Here is a 20279-nt window from a genome sequence, read left to right on the forward strand (position 1 = left end):
CGTTTTTTTTTTCATTTTCTATTTCTTTCTTTCTTTTTTAAACTTTACATTCAAATGGATTCATGCTCAAATTTCTACTATGTTGTATTTGTGTTTTATTTACATTGTTTGAATATGTAATAGGAGGCTGCATTCTACAAGCTTCGCTTTTTAGCAGCTTCCTCCGTCTCTGACCTGATACATGGTTATCTTGATTAGTATACATAATAAGTTTCCCTGTTTTATTGATAATAATTATTTCAAGATGTATGTAACAAAACTTATTGTAAATGATTGTTGGAAATGGAAAATAAACGAAATGAAACGAACATGAAATGAAAGTATTTGATATTTCGATCTGAAAAAGGGTAAATCTAAGCTCTGTATTAGTCAAGCACTTTGTAGGAAACTTGTGAGGTTGATATGGATCACAATTAAAAAAAGAGCTGATATGTTTCAATATTATTGCTTTGGGTTCGACATAGGACCGGGACATTCTAAGAACATTATGTCATCATAATTATGAAAATGATGACTATCTTCCTATTTCTCTTCCTAAGTGCGAGATGGAACTTGCCGATAATCAATTCTGAAAAAAAGGGTCAGTTTGATTATTAAATTAATGTATTGTTTATTAATCTAATAAGCCTAATAAGAGCGCGAAATCTGTTAATATTATGGCTTGAAAACTGGTGCACTAAAAAACTTTTGTAATGAATAAGATGCGTGAGTTAATAAATGTTCAACGATCAGTGCGAGCGCATATTGCAAGCCGAAATTTTGATAAACTGTCGTGACATGGGGATTATTATATAGAATTACTATTGAGATATACATAACTCACCAATCAAAATGCGAGCGTGCAGCGCTGGCTGCATGAAACGTTTGACAATCTGGGCCCCGTAACTCAAAGATTAGCGATTAATCGCTAAATAAAATGGCCTATCAAGATCATCGTTGCACGCGCAATTTTGTACGATCATGATTATTTGTATTATGGATAATTATTTGTCCTTTGTGAACAGTATTTTGTTGATATTGATTTTGTAATATTTTGCAATGTACCATTACTTTGATTTTGAACTGAATGAATTATATTATATTACAAAAACATTTTTTTTTGCCGCAGACTGGCTAGGAACTAATCAGAATACGGGGCCTTGACCTGAATAGAGATATTTTGAGAACTTTATGGAATACTGGAAATAATAGGTACCTGACAAATCAAATTTTGCGAGCGCGCAGAGTGAGCAGAAAATGTTAATATTCAGACCCTAAAACGGAAATTTGTACAGAGTACTTAAAAAAAATCAATTTGTAAATTAAACAAAATAATGCAAGTTCGATTTCAGAGCTGTAATATGTTTTGTATATTGACTTCAAATATTTATATTTCAAGCTCCATATTGAGCAAGATATGTGATTCACCTAAAATTTTATATAGTAACATGAAAGATTGTTAAAAGTATTTCCCAGGTCTTCCCCTCATCTTATTCACTCGTCTTCCTCCTCTTATGTTTCCCTTTTTTTTTTCCTCTCCTTTTCCCTTTCTTTTTTCTCCTCTCCTTTTCCCTACTTTTTCTTTTTTTCCCCTTTCTTTCCCCCTTTTTTCTTTTTTTACTCCTCCTATAGGGTCGCCTATAGATCCCCCTGGATCCGCCTATGCATTACCCTATTCAATTGGCGGCAGAATCCAAAAAAATTAGGGGGAGGGGTCCACTTGAAATTTTGGGATTGACACAGGTAAAAAATTTGACAAGCAAAAAAAAAAAAAAAAAGGTTATCAACCAAAATTTTCGGGGGTCCATCTGAATTTAGGGAGGACGCAGGGAAAAAAAATTGAATTGATAAGCCCCCCCCCCAAAAAAGGTTATCAATCAAAAAGGGGGACAGGACCTCCCGCCCCCCCCCCCCCCTTCCGCCCCCTATGACTAGTCTGCTATGCAGACTCTGAATGGCTCGTGAAGTGGGATCTGCAGCTGGTTTGCGAAGCAAACCAGCCTGAAAGGGCGAGCGAAGCGAGCCATTTCAGATCTGCAGGCTCTAGTAGACCTAGTCTGCTATGCAGACTCCTTGAATCAGCTGTGATACACACACTGCAGATGTGGGTCTACAGTTGTAGACTAGCCTATGACCTATTCTCTTTTCCTACATGTATTTCGTTTTCTCCTCAAATTGAAGGTCCCTCGTTCCGCGAAATTGCTCGTCTGCCCTCTATTGATAGAAAGCAGACGAGCTATTTCGCGGAACGCGGGACCTTCGATATGCCAGCTGCGCTGAGAATGGATAGATCTGTGGGGCTAGCTGGGATATGGATGCGACCGCCCGAGCCGCTCCGGCCGGCGCGCTGGGCGGCTGGGCCGGCTAATCGCCGTAGCTGCCGAGGATGGGATCTTGTGAGGACCGAGGAGACGGTAAGTTCTTTGCAGACAATTCAATTGAATAACTCAAAAGGTGTAAAATAGCCCAGGATAGACTTTCTTGCGATGTTTTTTTTTTGTTTAGCATTCAGAATATCTGCATCAAATTGGTATAAAGAGAAACTAAAGATTGAATGACGATTGACGGGACTTTCAGGTTTCAGTTTCGCAAGAACATTGGCAATGGGCTTATCGGCGCATGCAATTTGTGTACACATTAACGGGATGGGTTTATCACGATTCCGTGAAAAAGGTATTAGAATCGTACAGGAGCCAAATTACCTGGTGTAATAGCTGGGTTGTGTGAAGTTATGGCTTCAGAATACAATGCAACATTATTTAGAGGGCAATGTTTTTAGATAATTTCAGATGTTTTTTTGTATTATCTTTCGAGTTTCGATTAGATCTATACCTTTACCGACTAATATGCTGACCAGTCTTTAGACTTTAGTACCAAACATGCACATTTTTAACTCTTTCTTTGCACGCTGAATTAATTTTTTTGGGATAATTATGACAATGTTTCCATTTCCATGTTATTTTCTTTATTTCAAACGGGGGGGGGGGGGGCACTTACATTGATGAGTGGATACTATACGTGACCAAAAAACACATAAAAAGGCACTCACACTAATTAGTACGAGGTTAGTATGCGATACACTAAACTAACCTTGTACACCAAACCGCATTTGACCCTTGATTTCTAAGTAGTCGGCAAACATCGCTTCATTGCAGAAGTAATATTTGCCGAAACTCCTTTTCGCTACTCACCGGGCTCTTTCCGGTAAGTAGCAATACAATCATAATTTTAAAATTGAATTTGTTAATCAAAATCGTACAAAAAAGAGCAAATTCGCTTACCTTGGCCTGGAAAGTGACCATGTCTCTTCTACAGAAATACAAGGAAGCCCGTTGGTGGCGCTAATAAATTTCACCTTGATTCAGCTCCTCGGAAATTTTATAACTGTGTCTAAATTCTTTGAATGCTCAATTCTTATGATTAGTTGACTTATTATGGGCACCAATAAATGAAATACTTAAAAAAACAATTCAATATTAGTATTGGCGATGATAACACTTTTTTGCAAATAATTCAAAACGATGACTAATAAAAAAAAAATAGAAAAAATCTACGTACCTGGAACGAAACCAGCAGTACAAGCTTTCACGAGTTCACGTCAATAATACGGTCTACCAAAGTCTATACAATGAAAAGATTGGATACTTCACGGACTTCCCGTAATGCTTTGCGTCGATTTGCGTGTAAAATAGTTTAGGTGCCTAGTCTTTCCCTTGTCGTGTCTTTGATATGAATAGAAATCGCGCGCCCTCTTTAGAGCCAAGTTAGAAAGTAGAAATAGAGCTAATTTTAGGGAAGTAGATTTAGATTAGGTAATGGAGGAAGATGAGATTGAGAATTAAATTAAAGGGGAAGTACACCCAATCCAAGGGTAATTTGGTTTATGTTTATTTTAACGAGGGCAGAAAAATCAGAGATCAAAATGTTTTGTTGAGTTAATAAGTGTCATCAAATGTGAAATAGGTCTATGCATATTTGCAAACAAGGCCAAGGAGCACTGCACTGGTGAGATTAACACAACATTTGACTTGACAAGCTTTTGATTAAATTACTGAGTATGTCTATATGAATATAGTTTAATTTGTGTTCCTTATTTTATTTATTGCTTCAGTTTTATACCACCCACCCAACACAGGACAAGTAATACTTTGAATGTTTAACCTCTAAAGTTGGAATCATGGCATCACAGAATTCCAAACAAGAACCTGAATCAACATTGAAAGCAGAATGTGAAGAGTCATGGAAGCAAGTTAACAAAGTAAGTTCTCTTTAAACTTTCCAAGTTTTGCCCCCCCCCCCCCCCCCCTGTTAGAGCAGATTGCCAGTGGATTAAGCTCACCCTTTCATTCATTGCACAAAATAGTGCCACTGATTTTTTTAAAGCCAATATAAGTAATGAAATGACTTTTCAGGAAAAAGTAGAGAAACATAGCTACAAGATGGATTGTACGTGATTTTACTCTTTTTTTCAAGTAGAGACATCATGCCTTTTTACTTGACATCAGATGACATGGTTAGTGCCAGAATTTTGGCAGTTTGTCCATATAATAGCACTAATTTTTGTGTCTGTGAAAGAGTTTGTACAACAAATAGCTGCAAAAGAACCTGGTTTACAGTTTTCCTTGTCAGTTCATGAAATGTACAATTTAATGTACATACATGTATCTTTTGGGATAACAGAAATTTGTTTAACTTGGGTGAAATTCAATTATAGGGCTGTAAAAGTAATAAACATGTTTTTGAATTCCTGTAAAAGAAAGATTTAATTATTGAAATGAATGGAAAATTGAGAAGGAAAAAGAAGTTGCTTGATGCATTCATTACATTGTCATTGACTATACAAATGATTAACATAAAAGTAGATTTTTCATTATACTTCTGTTAAAGGGATCAATATAAGATTAGTGAGGTAATGATTGCTAGATACTTTGTTTCCATTTTTTTTTCTTGGACAACTTTAGAACCAAGCTGTCTTGCTATCACAGCCAATACATGGACCGGTTGGAGACTCACAGAATGCTGTAAGTCTAAAAAGACAAAATATGAATTTGTATTTTAAGAATGGTGGTTTTATGATATAAACCCATGATGTGATCAACTTTTTTAGATTAAAAAAAAAATTTTTTTGGTGAAAAAGTCAAACAAATTATTGTATTGTAATTTGAAAATGATAATTTGAAAGTCTCATACTATTATTTGACAAAATCAAGCCATTATTTGAAAATGATATCACTCTGCATTGACATGGCTATAAAGCACATTACTTCATTATAGCAGAAATTGGGAAAATTATAATAATAGTCAAGATATTGGATTTTAGGGACATTGGACATCCCCAGTCACTTAAAATTATGAACAAGTTTGTGAATTTGTGCTTATCTAAAGTATTTCTTTTCATTCTGATTAAATTCAAACCAAAATTTATTTGAAGTGGATGTAACACCTTTTGCAAACAACTAAAATGGATCTAACCCCTTTTGCAAATAAATGAAAAGGATCTAACCCCTTTTGCAAATAAATGAAAAGGATTTCGCACGACGGCGTAGTGACAAAATTTCTCGAGGGGGGGGGGGGGGCTCAAATTGACCCCCCCCCCCCCCCCAGTTTGATAAGGGTTATTGCATTAGGGGCCTACAATAGGCCTTAAATGCACATTCAGACCTAACTGATAAACAAAACAAGCATGGTATACAATACATGTTCAGAAGAGTGTGAAATACTTTATATATTTTTTTCTTATATCCAATGTTTTTATTCATAATTATGTTCCAACTAGCCCCTTCAATTTTGTTCCAACTAACCCCGGAAGCCCATTTGACGTTTATAAGCTTACAGCACAAAAAAGGGACTTCACCATGGCATATTAATAACCTCATTTTGTAGCTTGGTACAAGTATCTATTATACCCCCAAACTGGCCAACTTGATCTATAAACTCTGAGATAATAATACATTTCTGAAAGAGAAAAAAAACTACTCAGGTCAAAAAACAAAAATTCCTTTCTACCTTCACCAGGCTTGTTGCACATGTGTTGTCTGTGATTTGGTGGATGGCTGTTGATAATGACAATAAATTGAGGGCAGTATTTCAGAAATTTATTTAAAGACGTTAAAGAAAATTACAATGTTTCAACTTACCCCGTGTTCCAACTAACCCCGGTCTCCCCTACATGTAGATGGTGATTTTATTGCCAATTTAGTTGGCTTTTCAGTCATATATGATTTACATCCAATTTAATAGACTTAATAAACATTTCTTATGATATTCCTTTAGAAATTAAATATACTTTGTGTGCAATGTTTGTTTGCTTTTGTATGATAGTTTGCATTTTCATTTTTGTAACCCATTCAATAGCTGTCTGCCATATTGAAGATGAAGGAAAGATGTCTTCAAGGAGAAATCATTGCTGTTAAAGCAAAAAAGATTCAAGGTAAATTATATCTCAGTTTCTTATGTGACTGTACAATATAATTTTCCCAATGTTTCATACCTCCTTTTTTTCCTCTAACCTGTAAAAGTTTCTACCATATTTCATTTACAATTTTGACAGTTGTAGTTTCAATGGTTTATATCACAATAGTGATGGTAATTCTTTCAGAAACACCAAGTTTAAAGACCAGCTTTGCCCTAGATTTTCTGCTATTTAGTGACAGGAGGTCAAGAAATTGTGCAGAAAAAACACATTAGCTATTATCTCTGGATATATTCTGTGAGGCCAGGAGTGTCACATAAAGCTATTTTTAGGTACACACAGTTTTAAGTGCAACTTGGACTTGGACATGTTCGTGGTGCTAAATCAGATTCTAAATAATTTTGATTACTAAGAATCACTTTGTCTACACATATACTCTAAGTTAGGAATATTAATTTCACCGATCCAGATCCTTAACCTAATCTTTTATCCTATTTCATTCCTGTTTATTATTTTTCAGTCTTTCAGATTTACGACCGTGCCATATTATGTTCCCCATTTCTTATTTCAGTGCTTCCTAATGATCAAGTGATTTTAGAATCCTTGTTGAAAGAGGAGCTGCAGAAGAATGTTTCCCAGCTAGAGGAGTGTCTCTCTGTGGTGGAAGGGAGACGGAGAGAGCTGGATGATGATCTTGCCAGGTAAATACAGTAGTAACATGGGAGTTACAGTCTCATTTAGAAACCTAGAGGTCTTATGATTTTTATGCCTCAGCCCACCCCGGCCCTGTCTTACAAAGAGTTGCGATCAATCGCAACTATGGATGGCCAGCAACGTCAACATCTATAATGCATGTTTGTTCAAAATATTTTCTAACTATGATGTATATTCATGCATTCATTTTTTTCTTGAAAATTCACTGTGCTTTTTTTTTCATATTTTACATAGGACATTGGGCAAAATTCCTGTAGAAAAAATTATGACACTGATGGATTTCCGTAGAGTTAAGATTAATTGGATCAATCAAAGACGGGGCCCTGAAATATGGATGGCTACTGGAGGCATTGGGTTTTTGTGCAATTTGTTCACCTTTCGTTTTCATGATATTAAAGAATTGTCTGACATCGATGATTTGATAATTTGGGAGGTTATCAAGGTCAAAGGTCACAGGTCATTTTTTCTATTGTCTCACAGACTTTGTTGCCATCATGTTTGAATTCAATTGATAAATTGTGTGTACAAGGTATATGTCATTATCTATATCTGTCTGTCGGCTGTTCAGCTATTCATGTAGATGTCTTAATTGTCTTTGCACCGCAGGCAAAATGAGTTATTATCACAACATCAGGATATGAATAGAGCTTTAGAATCCAGATTGAGAGAAGCAAAAGAAGGAGGAGGAAAGAAATCAAGGCTTAGTGAAGATGGGTATGTCCCCAACAGTTCTTATTCCCATTGTGGTATTATATTATTACAAGGGGACATTTGCAAGCTACTGAAATCTGTGTATCTGAACATGCTCTTGGTCATAGCAAAGTTCATCATTTAAGGAGAATTCTGGCAAGATTTGTTCAAGTGCAGCATTGTTATTAAATTGAATCATACATGTACAATCTAAATTACTTGCACTTCTGTGGAGAAAGCAATGGACTCTCCTTGAGGAGGTATTTTGTCAGCTTATACTGATAAGGAGTTTTCCAATTGAATTAAAACTAGATAAATGATTCTAAAAAAATTAAATTCTTGTTGATTCTTATTTTGACTTCTATTAGTTGTGTGAAATCGTAGGAATTTTATGGGTTTTTTTTCTCCAGTGTTACAATTTATCTCTCTAGATTATAGATACAGTCAGTGGTGTGAATTACAGTCATTGGTGTGCATACCTGTATCCTTAACAGATGTCACGCAGGCTACTGCAGATACATGATGTGAAACTTATTGACATGTTTGCCATGAAAAATAATTTTCATTCCTTATTGGGGCATTACAAGAAACTTATGTTCAATTCCAAATCAAATATATATGAAAAAATCAAGCATTCATCCTTCGATTAAACACAAATTTGTTTATTTTTACGTATAATTTCATTTAAACTTCCTTGGTGTTTTACTTGAGTGAATGTGTAAATGAAAATCCCCTATTTAATGGTGGTAATATTTTTTCTTTGTTCCCAGCCAAATAAAGATATTGAAGAGAAAGCAGGAGAAAGCTCGTGAAGTTCACAAGGTTCTCCTGAATCAGATAGGAAACTTTGTTGGAAAACATTTCCCCTTGCCTGATACATCAAAAAAGCGACATGTAAGTCTTTCTGATTGTTTCGTAAAGTTCCCTGAAAAAAATATATTCAAGCTTATAGACAATAGGACTGTACTACTGGATTTATGTGAATACTTCATAACCATAACCGTTTTGCTAGCTTTTTAGTTCCTCCACCCACAGTAGGTTAGAGTCATTATTCTTGTTCTGTTTGGTTAATTTTTTATTTATTCTCAAGTCTTTTTTTTTACCCACCAATTTTGTGTGATTTGATAGGTACTAATATGCAAATGTAATTTCAAACAGTAAATTAAAGTTTTCCAGTACAGTTTCATAAATTTCATTAAGAGTTTTTAGAGGAAGGAATACAGGGGACGGTAGTTGTAATGATTAGTATATATGACAACACATCAATAAATTCAAAAAGTAAAAGTGGAGCTCTATGGTAATTTTTTTCTTCATTTTTTAAAGTTAAACCAGTGTGAGAGTGTGTGTGTGTTTGTTTGTATGGGAATTTGGAGATTGAGCTGCTTGTAATGCCAGGGAAAAGGAACATAACAGAGTGTGGGTCAAAAGTTCTCACTCATGCATCTTCATATTTTTGTATTTACAGACGGAACAGATTCAGTACAAATCACTCCTAGAGATAATTGAGGTATGCTTGCTTTCATTTTGCTATGAGATGAATCGGGAAATATTTGATGATTCAAAGATTTTGTATGAACTTTGTATGATATTTTTGTTGTTTCTACCAGTTTCACTAGCCCAACTAATTTATTTATATCAAAGGCATTTTATTTCTTAGGTTTTAAACTGTTGAATATTATATTATCTTTCGTGAAGATACAGTACACATGATCATTTTACGGTATAGATTATTGCATTTCTTTGAAAAGATTTTTTGTATTTCTTTTTTTTATATACCCATTCAAAGGCAACCATTATATTGAGTGGTGTAGGTTTATCAGTTGAGTTTCTGTTTGGTGACATTTTTCATTAAGTTCATAAATACTTTCTTATCTCTAAATTTTTTTCAAGCTCATATATTTATGTCTGTATTTTTTTTAATAACTGTTCCTGATGATAGTAATGTAGTCAGAAACATTCCTGTGAATTGAAAAACTCAGCCTTAGACAATTTTCGCACCCAAGATACTATATTTGTTTGCTAATCAAATGATAAAACAAATTTCCTTTTTTTTCTCTCTCTCTCTATCAAGATCTTGATGAACAAAGGGATGGATGGTGGCACTGATCCGTATGTTTTCATACATGAAGCATTTTGGCCTCCTTACATAGAACTCTTACTTCGCTGTGATATAGCATCCAGACATCCACAAGACGCCAACCGTATAAGACTGGTACCTCTCCATCTCTGAATATGGTTGATTAACTCTACAAATCTGGAGTGCTATGTTCACATAGAACTCTTACTTCACTGTGACTGTGACAACATCCAGACATCTGTAAGAAGCCAACCGTATGAGACTGGTTTCTCTCCATCTCTAAATATGTTGGTTTATAAACTCTGAATAGCTTGAATATTAATGTTTGAAGTCATACATTGCTGCAATACCTTCTTGACATCCCAACCAGGGGAGAATTTCATCAACATTTTTGTCCGACAAGTTGTCAGATCTCACATCTTTCCTTGATTTTGATTGACTGAGAAGCATTGTTCCTATGGAAACTGTCGGATAAACGTCCGACAAGTCTTTTCACGAAACGCTCACAGGCTTGATGCCAATTGTATCAGACTGGTTCCTCTGAATCCTCTCTACATTGAATGATAGACCTTGAAGGGTTTAGGCTTTTACATTGCAACATGTATCAAGCCTTTATAAATGGAACAGAACTATGATGGAGGTTTGCTTGCTGATGTATTGACCTTTGACCTGTTTATTTTATCTTAATATCAGTTTGTGGTGTGCCTGATCATATATGTATATATATATATATATTCGTCAAACAGTGTTAATGAGCACTGAAAGATGGTTAATTGCCTATCATTTGCAATCTTCTTTTCGAGCCTTTGGAGAATCCAGCTGTTGTTTTTGTGGGTTTTTTTACATTACCCAAAGCATTAATATGTAATACAGTCAAGAATTCCTTAGTAATAAATATGCACATCAATGTGAAAAATAGTTTTACTGTCATTCAGTCCCAAAATTATTTTATCATATTTTGTTGCCTTAAAGCTAAATGACAGTAGTTGCAGTAAAATACTGATTTCGTGAGAAAGTCTGTAAAACCATGTTTAAGTATTACTATATCATCGTGGATCTAGATCTGGTACAGTTACATAAACTGAACTTTGTGAAATCATAATATCTAAGCTAAAAAACGATCACACTGAAGATCGCCAACACAGATTGGCACACGTGGGACAGTGTATTATTATTGCTGGAATAAAGACCCGACGGAAGTGACAGAATCCGCGCTTATTTTGCTTATTTCTCACCAATTACACAATTTCTTCCAGAATCCTTTGGCACATATTTTTTATTCATACAGACACTTTGGTGATCATTATATTAAATTCTGTAAAAAGTCATTTTGAGATCGTCCCCACAACTTAAATTTATCTTTACATTTTATTGCTTAATTTTATCTGAAACAAACTGCTAATTCTTAATTTTTAGATTTTAGATCTCAGTGCAGTATATGGATATTTCTATGGGAATTAAAAAATGACTGGTATTACTCTTTCTTGACAAAGACTGCACTCAATGGCTAATTGATATCAAAGACCTCACTTGCACATACAAATGAAGGCGATGTGAGGCCGCCCTCACACCGCCTTGAACATGTTTGTAAACACACAAGTGGACTGACACCGCCTTGAAGCCGCCCCGATTTCGGTTCACCTCTGGAGGTGGTTTGAGGTCGCCTTTGAGGCGGCATGAAAGGCCGACTTCTCGTATGTGTAAACACAAAAGCGGACTGAGGTCGGCTTTCGGGAGTTAAGTGATCATCGGGTTAAATCATCGATCTAGCTATTGCATTGACCTAGGTATCATGAGCTTGTAAGTGGTATTTTCGTCAGGAAGCGCAGGCCACGGTGCTGTATGTGTAAACGGTGGGTTGTCACGTCAAGCCGACCTTTCTGCTTTGTGTAAACGCACTTTTGTGTTTATTTGGAGGCGGCTTGCCGCAGGCGTGAGGCCGAGTGATGAAATTCGGTCAAAGTGTGATGGCTGGTAGCATGGTTTTATTTTTACACCCTTTTGTGGGGATCAGATTTTGCAAATCTGTTAACACCCTTGAAAATGCTGAATAGATTTACAGTTTTGTTTTACTATGTATAGTCCAGTCAGATGCAGTTATGAGAAATGATGTAATTGGTACATTTCAGAAGACTCATTTCTTCATCTATTCACTCAAAATAATACTTATTCACATTGAGAATTATGGAAATCAGAGCAAACAAGGGTGGCCACAATGCAGATTCGAATGTTAACAGAGTTGTGATTACATCTGCCAACTTTAACTTTCTTGTTTTTCACATTACCAAATTTAAAAAAAAATTGCAAAGAGAAATTTTATTTGAAATATTATGTGCTTGAATGACAATAACCATTATTTTGTGATTTGTTGTTTTGTTTGTCTCTTATTCAGCTGTGGCTGTTTTGTCCAGTAAGGTTGTTGCATACAACCTGAATGCAGACAAATGGGTGGAAAGCTGTGCCAAATAAAGAATGACCAAAAACATGTTCTAGAGCTGTAGGTTCCATCAATGTGAAGCACGAAATACTATCAATGTTGGTTCCATCAATGTGAAGCACGAAATACTATCAATGTTATTTTTCTGTGCCAATTTCCAAATTTTGAAATGTTAAATAAGAAAATTAGAATAATTAGAAATTAGACAATCTTTTCTGCAGATTCTTCAAAGCATGTAATCAAGCTCCATTCACATACAATGACATCATATAATACAGGCCAGTGAGAAACTGCAATAAATCCCCAATTTCAAGGCTCTCAAATTTGAATGTTTCTAAATCAAAGTCAGCAGTGTAATGCTTGAAACTTGCATTGTATTCTGCTTTTTTGTGGCTTTCAAATGATGTATAGGTTTATTGACTTCCAATGTGAGCTTTAATTTTTATTTGTATGTATGGAAAGTATGACTAGCCAAGGAATGTACTGGTGGTCATATTTTTTATTTTGCATTTGACATTTCCTGCTTGAGTAGTTTATCTTTATATAGATCTCAGTTATCTAAAAGCTGGTTTCAATTTGACCCCATTCCTATCTACTTCATTAAACTAGTTTAGTGGAAACCAATTTAGTAGAAATCAGTTTAATATGTAATGGGGATGCTTGAAGCGATCTTAAATGGTCTTCCAAGGACAATTTTGCCGTAATGCACTGGTTTAAGCATTTGTGAGGACTGAGGACACAACCTTGCGATCTTCGCACGGAAGTATGAGATGTGTATGTTGGACAAACTGCTCAGTAAACACTGTGTAGAGTGCCTACGATGCAGTTTCAAATTTAATGTGAAACATGTGACTCCACTGAGAGCATTCCCAGAGCAACAAGACAAATTTAGTGAAGTAGTTCTGGTGATGAGGACGTTAGCAAACCAGTTCAAGAAAGTAGTCTAGAACAGGGTCTTTTAGTACATAGAAAGTGGCACAAAGTCTTCAATTTTTTTTGTTAACCAGACCAATCAAATAGTGACGACACAAGAATGAATTATAGTTGCCCCATTCTGCCCAAGTTTTAATCTCCATATTTGTTTTGACTTATTCATATAGTAGGGAAGTTCGTCACCTTAAATCAGGCCTCTGGTATAGTACTAGAAATATTTTGTAGAAATATGAAGAAAACAAATGATGTAATGATTCTCTGAATCTTTGTAAATAAAGTGTTTTATATCTATATATGTATATAGTTCAAAGGTGTGTTATTTTGATCGTCACATGGATATGCTCAAACAGAATCACTTGATAAAAACTTATGCCATTCAATATATTTATAAGTTATTTCAAAATCATAGTTTGTTTATAATTCAAAATAGAATATCTTTCTGTTCTGAAGAAAATCAAGACACACCTTACCCAAGTTCTTCAAACAAAACTTTGGCTTTTCAATTAAAATCGACCTAAAATCATTCAGCCTCAGAACCTACATTGATATATTACCCCTGGATAATCTAACCTTTTTCTTGAGAAACACCCACAGAATATTTCAGATCTGAATTCAACTTCAAAGTTTCATTACTACTTCAAATATAATAAGATGGCAATCTATTTCCTGTTGATCATTTTAATATTCTATATCAAAACTTGTACTTATTATTGACCTTGTACTTATCGAGATTCATATTAGTAAAATATCACAGTTGCACATACATGGGTTCCTTGGGAGCCCCCCCCCCCCGCAAAAAAATAAAAAAAAAGATAAATAAAAAAATTTTAGAGGGAAAGGGAGAGTGGGAAAAAAAGTGAGGGAAAGGGAGAAGGAAAAAAAAAGAGTAAACATGGAGAGAGAGAAACAAAAAGAATGGATAAGGAGGGAAGCAAGAAAGCAGGGGGGTTAAAGAAAAAAAGGACAGCCTCTGTGCATCAGCCCAATTGGTTCAATTAAATGTATCTGCTTCAATTAATTGTTCAGACAAAGCAGAATAAATCATCAGGGCTGGGGGGTCTAGTGACCACTAAGTTGCGTTCAACGGCAGATTCAGTGACCATGTCCATTCACCAACAGACGCCAGTTGGTAACATTGAAAATTAAATTATACCAATAACTTCTACAGTATATCCTACATAAACTTATCTTTCTCTGAAGATGACATCAGATTCAACTTCAAAATTTGTTTGAATTTTCTTGCAATCAGGATTAGACTTGTAATCATTCAGATCACATTCAAGTGCTTTAATTTCAATTACTTACTTTAATATAATGTAACATTTTCAAAGATTTTTTTACTAACGTTTGCATAATTCCGGGGAAATTAATGTCAAAATTCTGCAAAACTTTAAATATTTATCTGATATCATATCGTGTTTATTTTATTTATTTTTTTATTTCAAGAAAGTGAGTTAAAGTAGAGAAATGTAATTTCCACTTACCACTGATTTTCAGAGAACAGGCTTAATGGTTACACTGCATATATATCTGGTCTCATGGCTGTAAGAAACTGCAGCTCAAAATCAGCAATAATAGCTACTTTCCATTGAATGCAACTGAAGATATTTGTCTTCAAAATGCTGATTATAAATGGCAATTTTCTTCTTTTTACTGAAATGTGCACATGGCTTGTGTGCCAACCAAAATCAAAAAGAGGTGTATAAAACATCCACTGAGAACTACAGGCACACACACCCTTGCCATAAAACATCCAAAGCAGCTGGTCAAAAACAATGCCCAGGACAATAATAGGACCTGTTCGAGGCAAGAAGCAATCACTGCCCAGACTATTTAAAACTGCAAAAGTTATGTAAATGAGCTAGTCATGAATGGTAACATCAATATAACAAATTCTTCTCATTGCTATGTAAACTAAACTTCCTTTTTTTTTGGCATCCTGGCTAGCATACAGGATTGAGCACAAGTATAATAGTTAGGCTAATATAAAATAAAATGCAAGCAATCAATGTGACATCAATAATTTATTGGACCTAAAGAGTGCTTCATATATTATTATTATAATTTCCCTCACCTTGCCCCCCTCCTGTCTCCCCTACCCTCTTTCTCCCTCTCCCCTACTATAAATATCACTTTCCAATCCAAGTATCTCATTAACATCCTTTCCCTCACAAATTGCAATATTCCATGTCTTTTGTAATAGGGAAACAAACACACATCTGTTCATTTCAAATAACTCAAGTTTTTAATAAAATTTGCTGATCCCGGCAGAGATGACTTTTCAGAATCACAATGACCTTCCATACCATAAAACCTCAAGTGATGAAAATATCATCAAAAGCAAAAATATTTCTTCAAATACACATGTAGATTGGTGGGCTGCCGTCATATTTAAACATTTTGAGGACAGCTCATTAAAAAAAAAGCTGCATTTCAGAATGACACCAATGACAACCTCATTCAGATAACAGATGATTCATTATAAACGTGCACACACTCATCAATATCATGAAAAATTGCCACTTGATCAAATACTACAACAAGCAGCTCCCCTAATGACCTATGGACTAATTGCCTTTTAGGTAATATATCACTTTGCATAAATTTCAACTATGTCCAAATTAGAATGAAGGGTATTCAATTGCAGACCTTACACTGATCCTACATCACAGAAGTGGTATAACATATCAATAATAACTTATGCCCATGTCGATCTGACAAACTATACACAACAACTTAACTATATTTTTTAAGAGTTCACATAAATATAGGCACATTGACTTTGTATTATAGATCAATACACAAGAATACAACAAATCGATCATGATTTAGGTGAGGTTTCCTTAATCTTCACAAATATCCACCATTGTTCTCAATTTCACATAGTGAAATGGTGTAGTTAACTCTTTGCATATAATCTATATAATAAAATATTCAAGTTCAAAGTCCTCCAGAACACATTTAGTTGGTGTCATGAAGCACTTTTTTCTTCTTTCTTCTTCCTCTCCTCTTCTCTCCTCCTCTTAGCTTCATCTCTCATCCTTCCCAGCTCTCCAAGGGCTGGAGGAATATCTGGTATCTCCTGCATTAAAAAAAGATTTTTAAAAGGTACAAAAAATATTGTAGACATTCCAAACCAGTGAATCATACCTCAGTGGTAGAACATTCTGAAACTGTTAACTGCCATGAAGGGAACAACCATGGTAACAGGGATCAATTGCCAATAAAAATACAGTACTCAATGGAAGTTAGCATCAATGGCAAAGTTATATATCAATTTGAAGTTTTGAGCAACAAGACCAGTGCAAGCTGGATTAACTTACAAATTATCCAACAAATCTGTGGTAGTCTGGTTAAACCTATCTCAATCAGTTGCGGCATCAACGTATTTGATGGGGGGACAAGCAAGATGTATTTTTATGCCAATTTAAATCATAATGTCATGTTGGTTCCAAGAGATTGTGATCTTTTAGGAAGTATTTCCATGTGTCTTATTATTTTACAACCAAATCAATATACCTCAAATGAAATATAGACAATGGATGTCAAGATGAACCCTAAGTATTTGATATGGGAAGAGACAGGCATCATGATTCATTTTTTTATTTGGCCTGACACTATGCTTACGTAGAGCAACATACTTCAAGAAGTGATAAGATAAGACAATAGAGAAATAAACAAATAACAAACAATTCATCTTACCAGTTCTGGCTTATAATATGAATGTACCATCTGAGCCCCTAGGAACATGGTCAGCATACTGGCCGTCATGAACTTGAGATATGGGAACCAGTCAACACCTGCCGGCATGTTGAAAGACTTATTCAACAACAATTCAAAAAGCTTCTCCAAAATTACCTCTTAAATGTGTCAACTTCTGGCCAAGTCAATAGCCAGACACTTTATTTCAGTTTGTTTGTCATTTACAGTGTTTTTAGTTACTCCTGATATTCTTCCTCCAATCGTTTTGCATAGCGGCGTTCTGATTCTTTTCGCCTGTACACGTCATCTGCAACATAAAAAGGAAAAGAGAGAGAGAGAGATGACAAAGAGATGGAGGGAGAGAGCAAGCAAGAGATGAACGATTCACACCTTCAAAATGTCTACAAGACTACCTATCCTATTATGTGGGTTGCGTTGATGCGGATGCTGTTCGTAGATTAGTGCCCTGACTTGTTTACTTTCTTTAATAGGGCTGGAATTCTCCTTTGTTCCCATTTTAATGTTTCAATTTCAAACGTAAGGATTTTCTCATGCCTTCCAGTAGATTCCCCACACAAAGGATGGTTGCAGAGAGCAAGTGGTCTACTCGTACTTTGTAACTCTTCCCTATTGACTCTTGATTTTATTTTTATAGCGCTATGAAGAGGTGGTACTGGTGGTTAATATCTTCTAATGTTACAACCGGTGCGAAAGTGCAGTTAGTAGCGTCGCCTCAAAATGTCTTGCATCTATACTAGTCAAGATCAAGCCTCAAGCTAGGAGTAGGGAGTTTGGTGAAATGCCACTTTCAGAATTTGTATCTGCAACCCGGGGGGGGGGGGGGGGGGGGGGGGGGGGGTACTCGAAAAAAGTAGTAGGTATGTGCCGCGGGCGAGACCAAAAACGGGGGCCTTGGAGCGGGCTTATTGTAAAAAGGAGGGTCCTCGGAACGCACGTACGTGCAGTCGCCGCTGGCTAACGTCAGCTTAATGGACGACGCCATATTGCCAGATTCAGGCAGATTTGGCCCGCGCCCTCACCGGCTAACGCTCGGCTAAAGCTCGAACGCCATTCACCCATACACTAATTCCCCTTGATTACCGTTGTTAAAAACCTCTGTCCAATCTTTTCCAGCATTTTTATGAATTAGCGATTGATGTTTTTCCGTTTATCAAATATCCTTCATTATACACATATTTTTTTCATATTTATAACATTTTTATTTTAATCACAATTTCAGTCCAAACGCGGGTCAGTTTTTGTTAACCCACGTTGTTTGTGCGTGCCCACGTACATGTATAGCCTTACGCGTATTGAAAGGAATGATGTTGGGTCGAAAAAACAGAATTGTTATTGTTTGTTCCTTGTTTGTTGGGGATGAAACTATGATGGCGACCAGTCACGTTTGACTGTACCGCCAAATAGTTAAGATTAATTAATTAAGGTCAAGGTGAGATAAGAGAAATGAGCAAGGGGCATTGTGGTGGGGGGGGGGAGAGAGAGAGAGGGGGGGGGTTACGAGGGCCGAGCCGAGTGGGGATACAGTTTCATCATGCAGTACAGGGCGTCGATGAACACTTTTATTTTTTTCTCCAAAATATGGAAAGTGACAGAATAATCAGAAAAAGGTTGATTGGTTCTGATTTTGAAAAAAAAAACAGAATTTATCAAGATTGCTGTTATTCTTCATGGTTGTAGAATTTAATTTAGTTTCTCTGATAAGTATAATTCTTTCAAACAACTCAAATTTTGATTAATCGTATTTCATTTATTTCACTCTTTTCTTTCGCCTCGTTTTTTTTTCTTCCAAAAAATCAGGGAGCTGAAAAATATGAGAGCTAGAACCTAAAGATATGGGGTAGCTATGACGTTGGAGGGGGCGCAGCCTCATGCACTTGCAGATCCAAATGAATTTTCATAGGGGACACTTAGAGTAGCCCCTATTTCTTTAATATTATTTTTACAAGCAAAAAGAAGTCAATGAAGACATCAGGCCACCGACAGCTGCCTCGTCAAAGGGGGGGGGCGGTCGATTATTTTGAGTATTTTTTTTCATTTTGTCCTCAATAGGGGGGGTTCAATTAATTCTATATAGGCCTACACTTCTATTGTCTTTATATATGGGGGGGGGGTCTGCTACTATAAGCATGTTTTTAAAAGGGCTTAATAAGGGGCTTAATACAACAGAAATTGTACGATTTAACACAATAAAATGTATCATCGAGGTTAATACTAAATTAATACATAATTAATAATTGTTTTAATTGAAAATGAAAATAATAAAGGCACTCATAGATCTTAACATCTCATAAATACAGGCCTAAACCTGTATTGGAAGTTGAACAGGCATAAAGTATAAATGTTTAGCTATAGCTGATGCTTTGATCCCGCAACCAAATAATGTTATCATAAACTAGTAGATGTTATATCAGTCATGTCAGTGGCGTAACAAGTGAAAATAATTGAGGGTACTACGATATGGCGTATCAGGCAAAATTTATAAAATATATAGTTGCAAGCAAGCGACATAAGCATAATTTTGACTTTTGGTTACAAAAATCCAATTGAACAATTTCGCAAGATTCTCTTACCTTTTCCTTTTTTTTTCTTGTTCGTGAATTGGGGGCATGCAAGACCCCCCCCCCCCCATACAGCACCACTCTTTGTTGTCACTGTCTAAAATTTGATTCAAACTTTGAGAATTTGAATTTCTCATCTAAGTAATCCAAAGGGATAAGACAAAAATATTTGCAGATTACTTATTTCAAAGTATTTTTATACCTATAACTCCCCAACTCTGCTCTAGCTGCACTGCACGTTGCCTAACGGCCTTCCACCAAAGGGCCAGGCCGACTCGCCCCGTGAGCAAGTGACCGCGTTCGCGTAAGTTCACCCGAAGCCATGACTAAATTCTGACCATAAACATCACCTAACTAATCACTCTCTGACAATATTTCAAAGTATCTTTTATTACAGTCGATCCTTTGGGCCATTAAACGATAATATTTCCAATGTTATCATGACAAACAATTTTAATGAGATAGTGGCATTGTAGAAAAAACAAATTTATAAGCACGAAATGGCACCAGATAAATCATCAAACATACAGCGCAGCGTTCGGGACTGGTGAGTGGTACGGCTCGCTTGGAGTTTTCGCCCCGACGAATTCGGCGAAAACGCTGCCATTGCGCCGTGCGAATGTTCAATCTGCGGCTCTCAATCAGAGACTTGAATGTCTCTTTTTGCATTATCGAAAATGTATCATAGACTTTGTTTGATTTGTTTACAAGTAAGTTGCATATCCGTCGTGATAATTAGGAAAATCCACGATGTCT

The 20279-nt window shown here is 35.8% G+C and overlaps 1 protein-coding gene across 2 annotated transcripts; it reads left to right on the forward strand.

The window, feature by feature from the left end:
* The first annotated feature begins 2167 nt into the window (after positions 1 to 2167).
* On the forward strand, positions 2168 to 13537 carry LOC129257583 (centromere protein K-like). Of its 2 annotated transcripts, none has more exons than XM_054895949.2 (9): positions 2168 to 2393; positions 4091 to 4237; positions 4941 to 5000; positions 6334 to 6409; positions 6963 to 7092; positions 7712 to 7819; positions 8566 to 8689; positions 9261 to 9302; positions 9867 to 13537. In XM_054895949.2, the coding sequence occupies exons 2-9, from the start codon at positions 4157 to 4159 to the stop codon at positions 10023 to 10025; spliced, it is 780 nt and encodes a 259-aa protein (XP_054751924.2). In that variant the 5' UTR covers positions 2168 to 2393; positions 4091 to 4156; the 3' UTR covers positions 10026 to 13537. The 2 variants fall into 2 exon arrangements, with proteins under 2 accessions (XP_054751924.2, XP_063952743.1); XM_064096673.1 differs by having other exon boundaries at positions 2202 to 2393; positions 6912 to 7092.
* Positions 13538 to 20279: the final 6742 nt, after the last annotated feature.

The sequence above is a fragment of the Lytechinus pictus genome, chromosome 3 (genome assembly GCF_037042905.1).
Source record: "Lytechinus pictus isolate F3 Inbred chromosome 3, Lp3.0, whole genome shotgun sequence".
Taxonomy (NCBI): domain Eukaryota; kingdom Metazoa; phylum Echinodermata; class Echinoidea; order Temnopleuroida; family Toxopneustidae; genus Lytechinus; species Lytechinus pictus.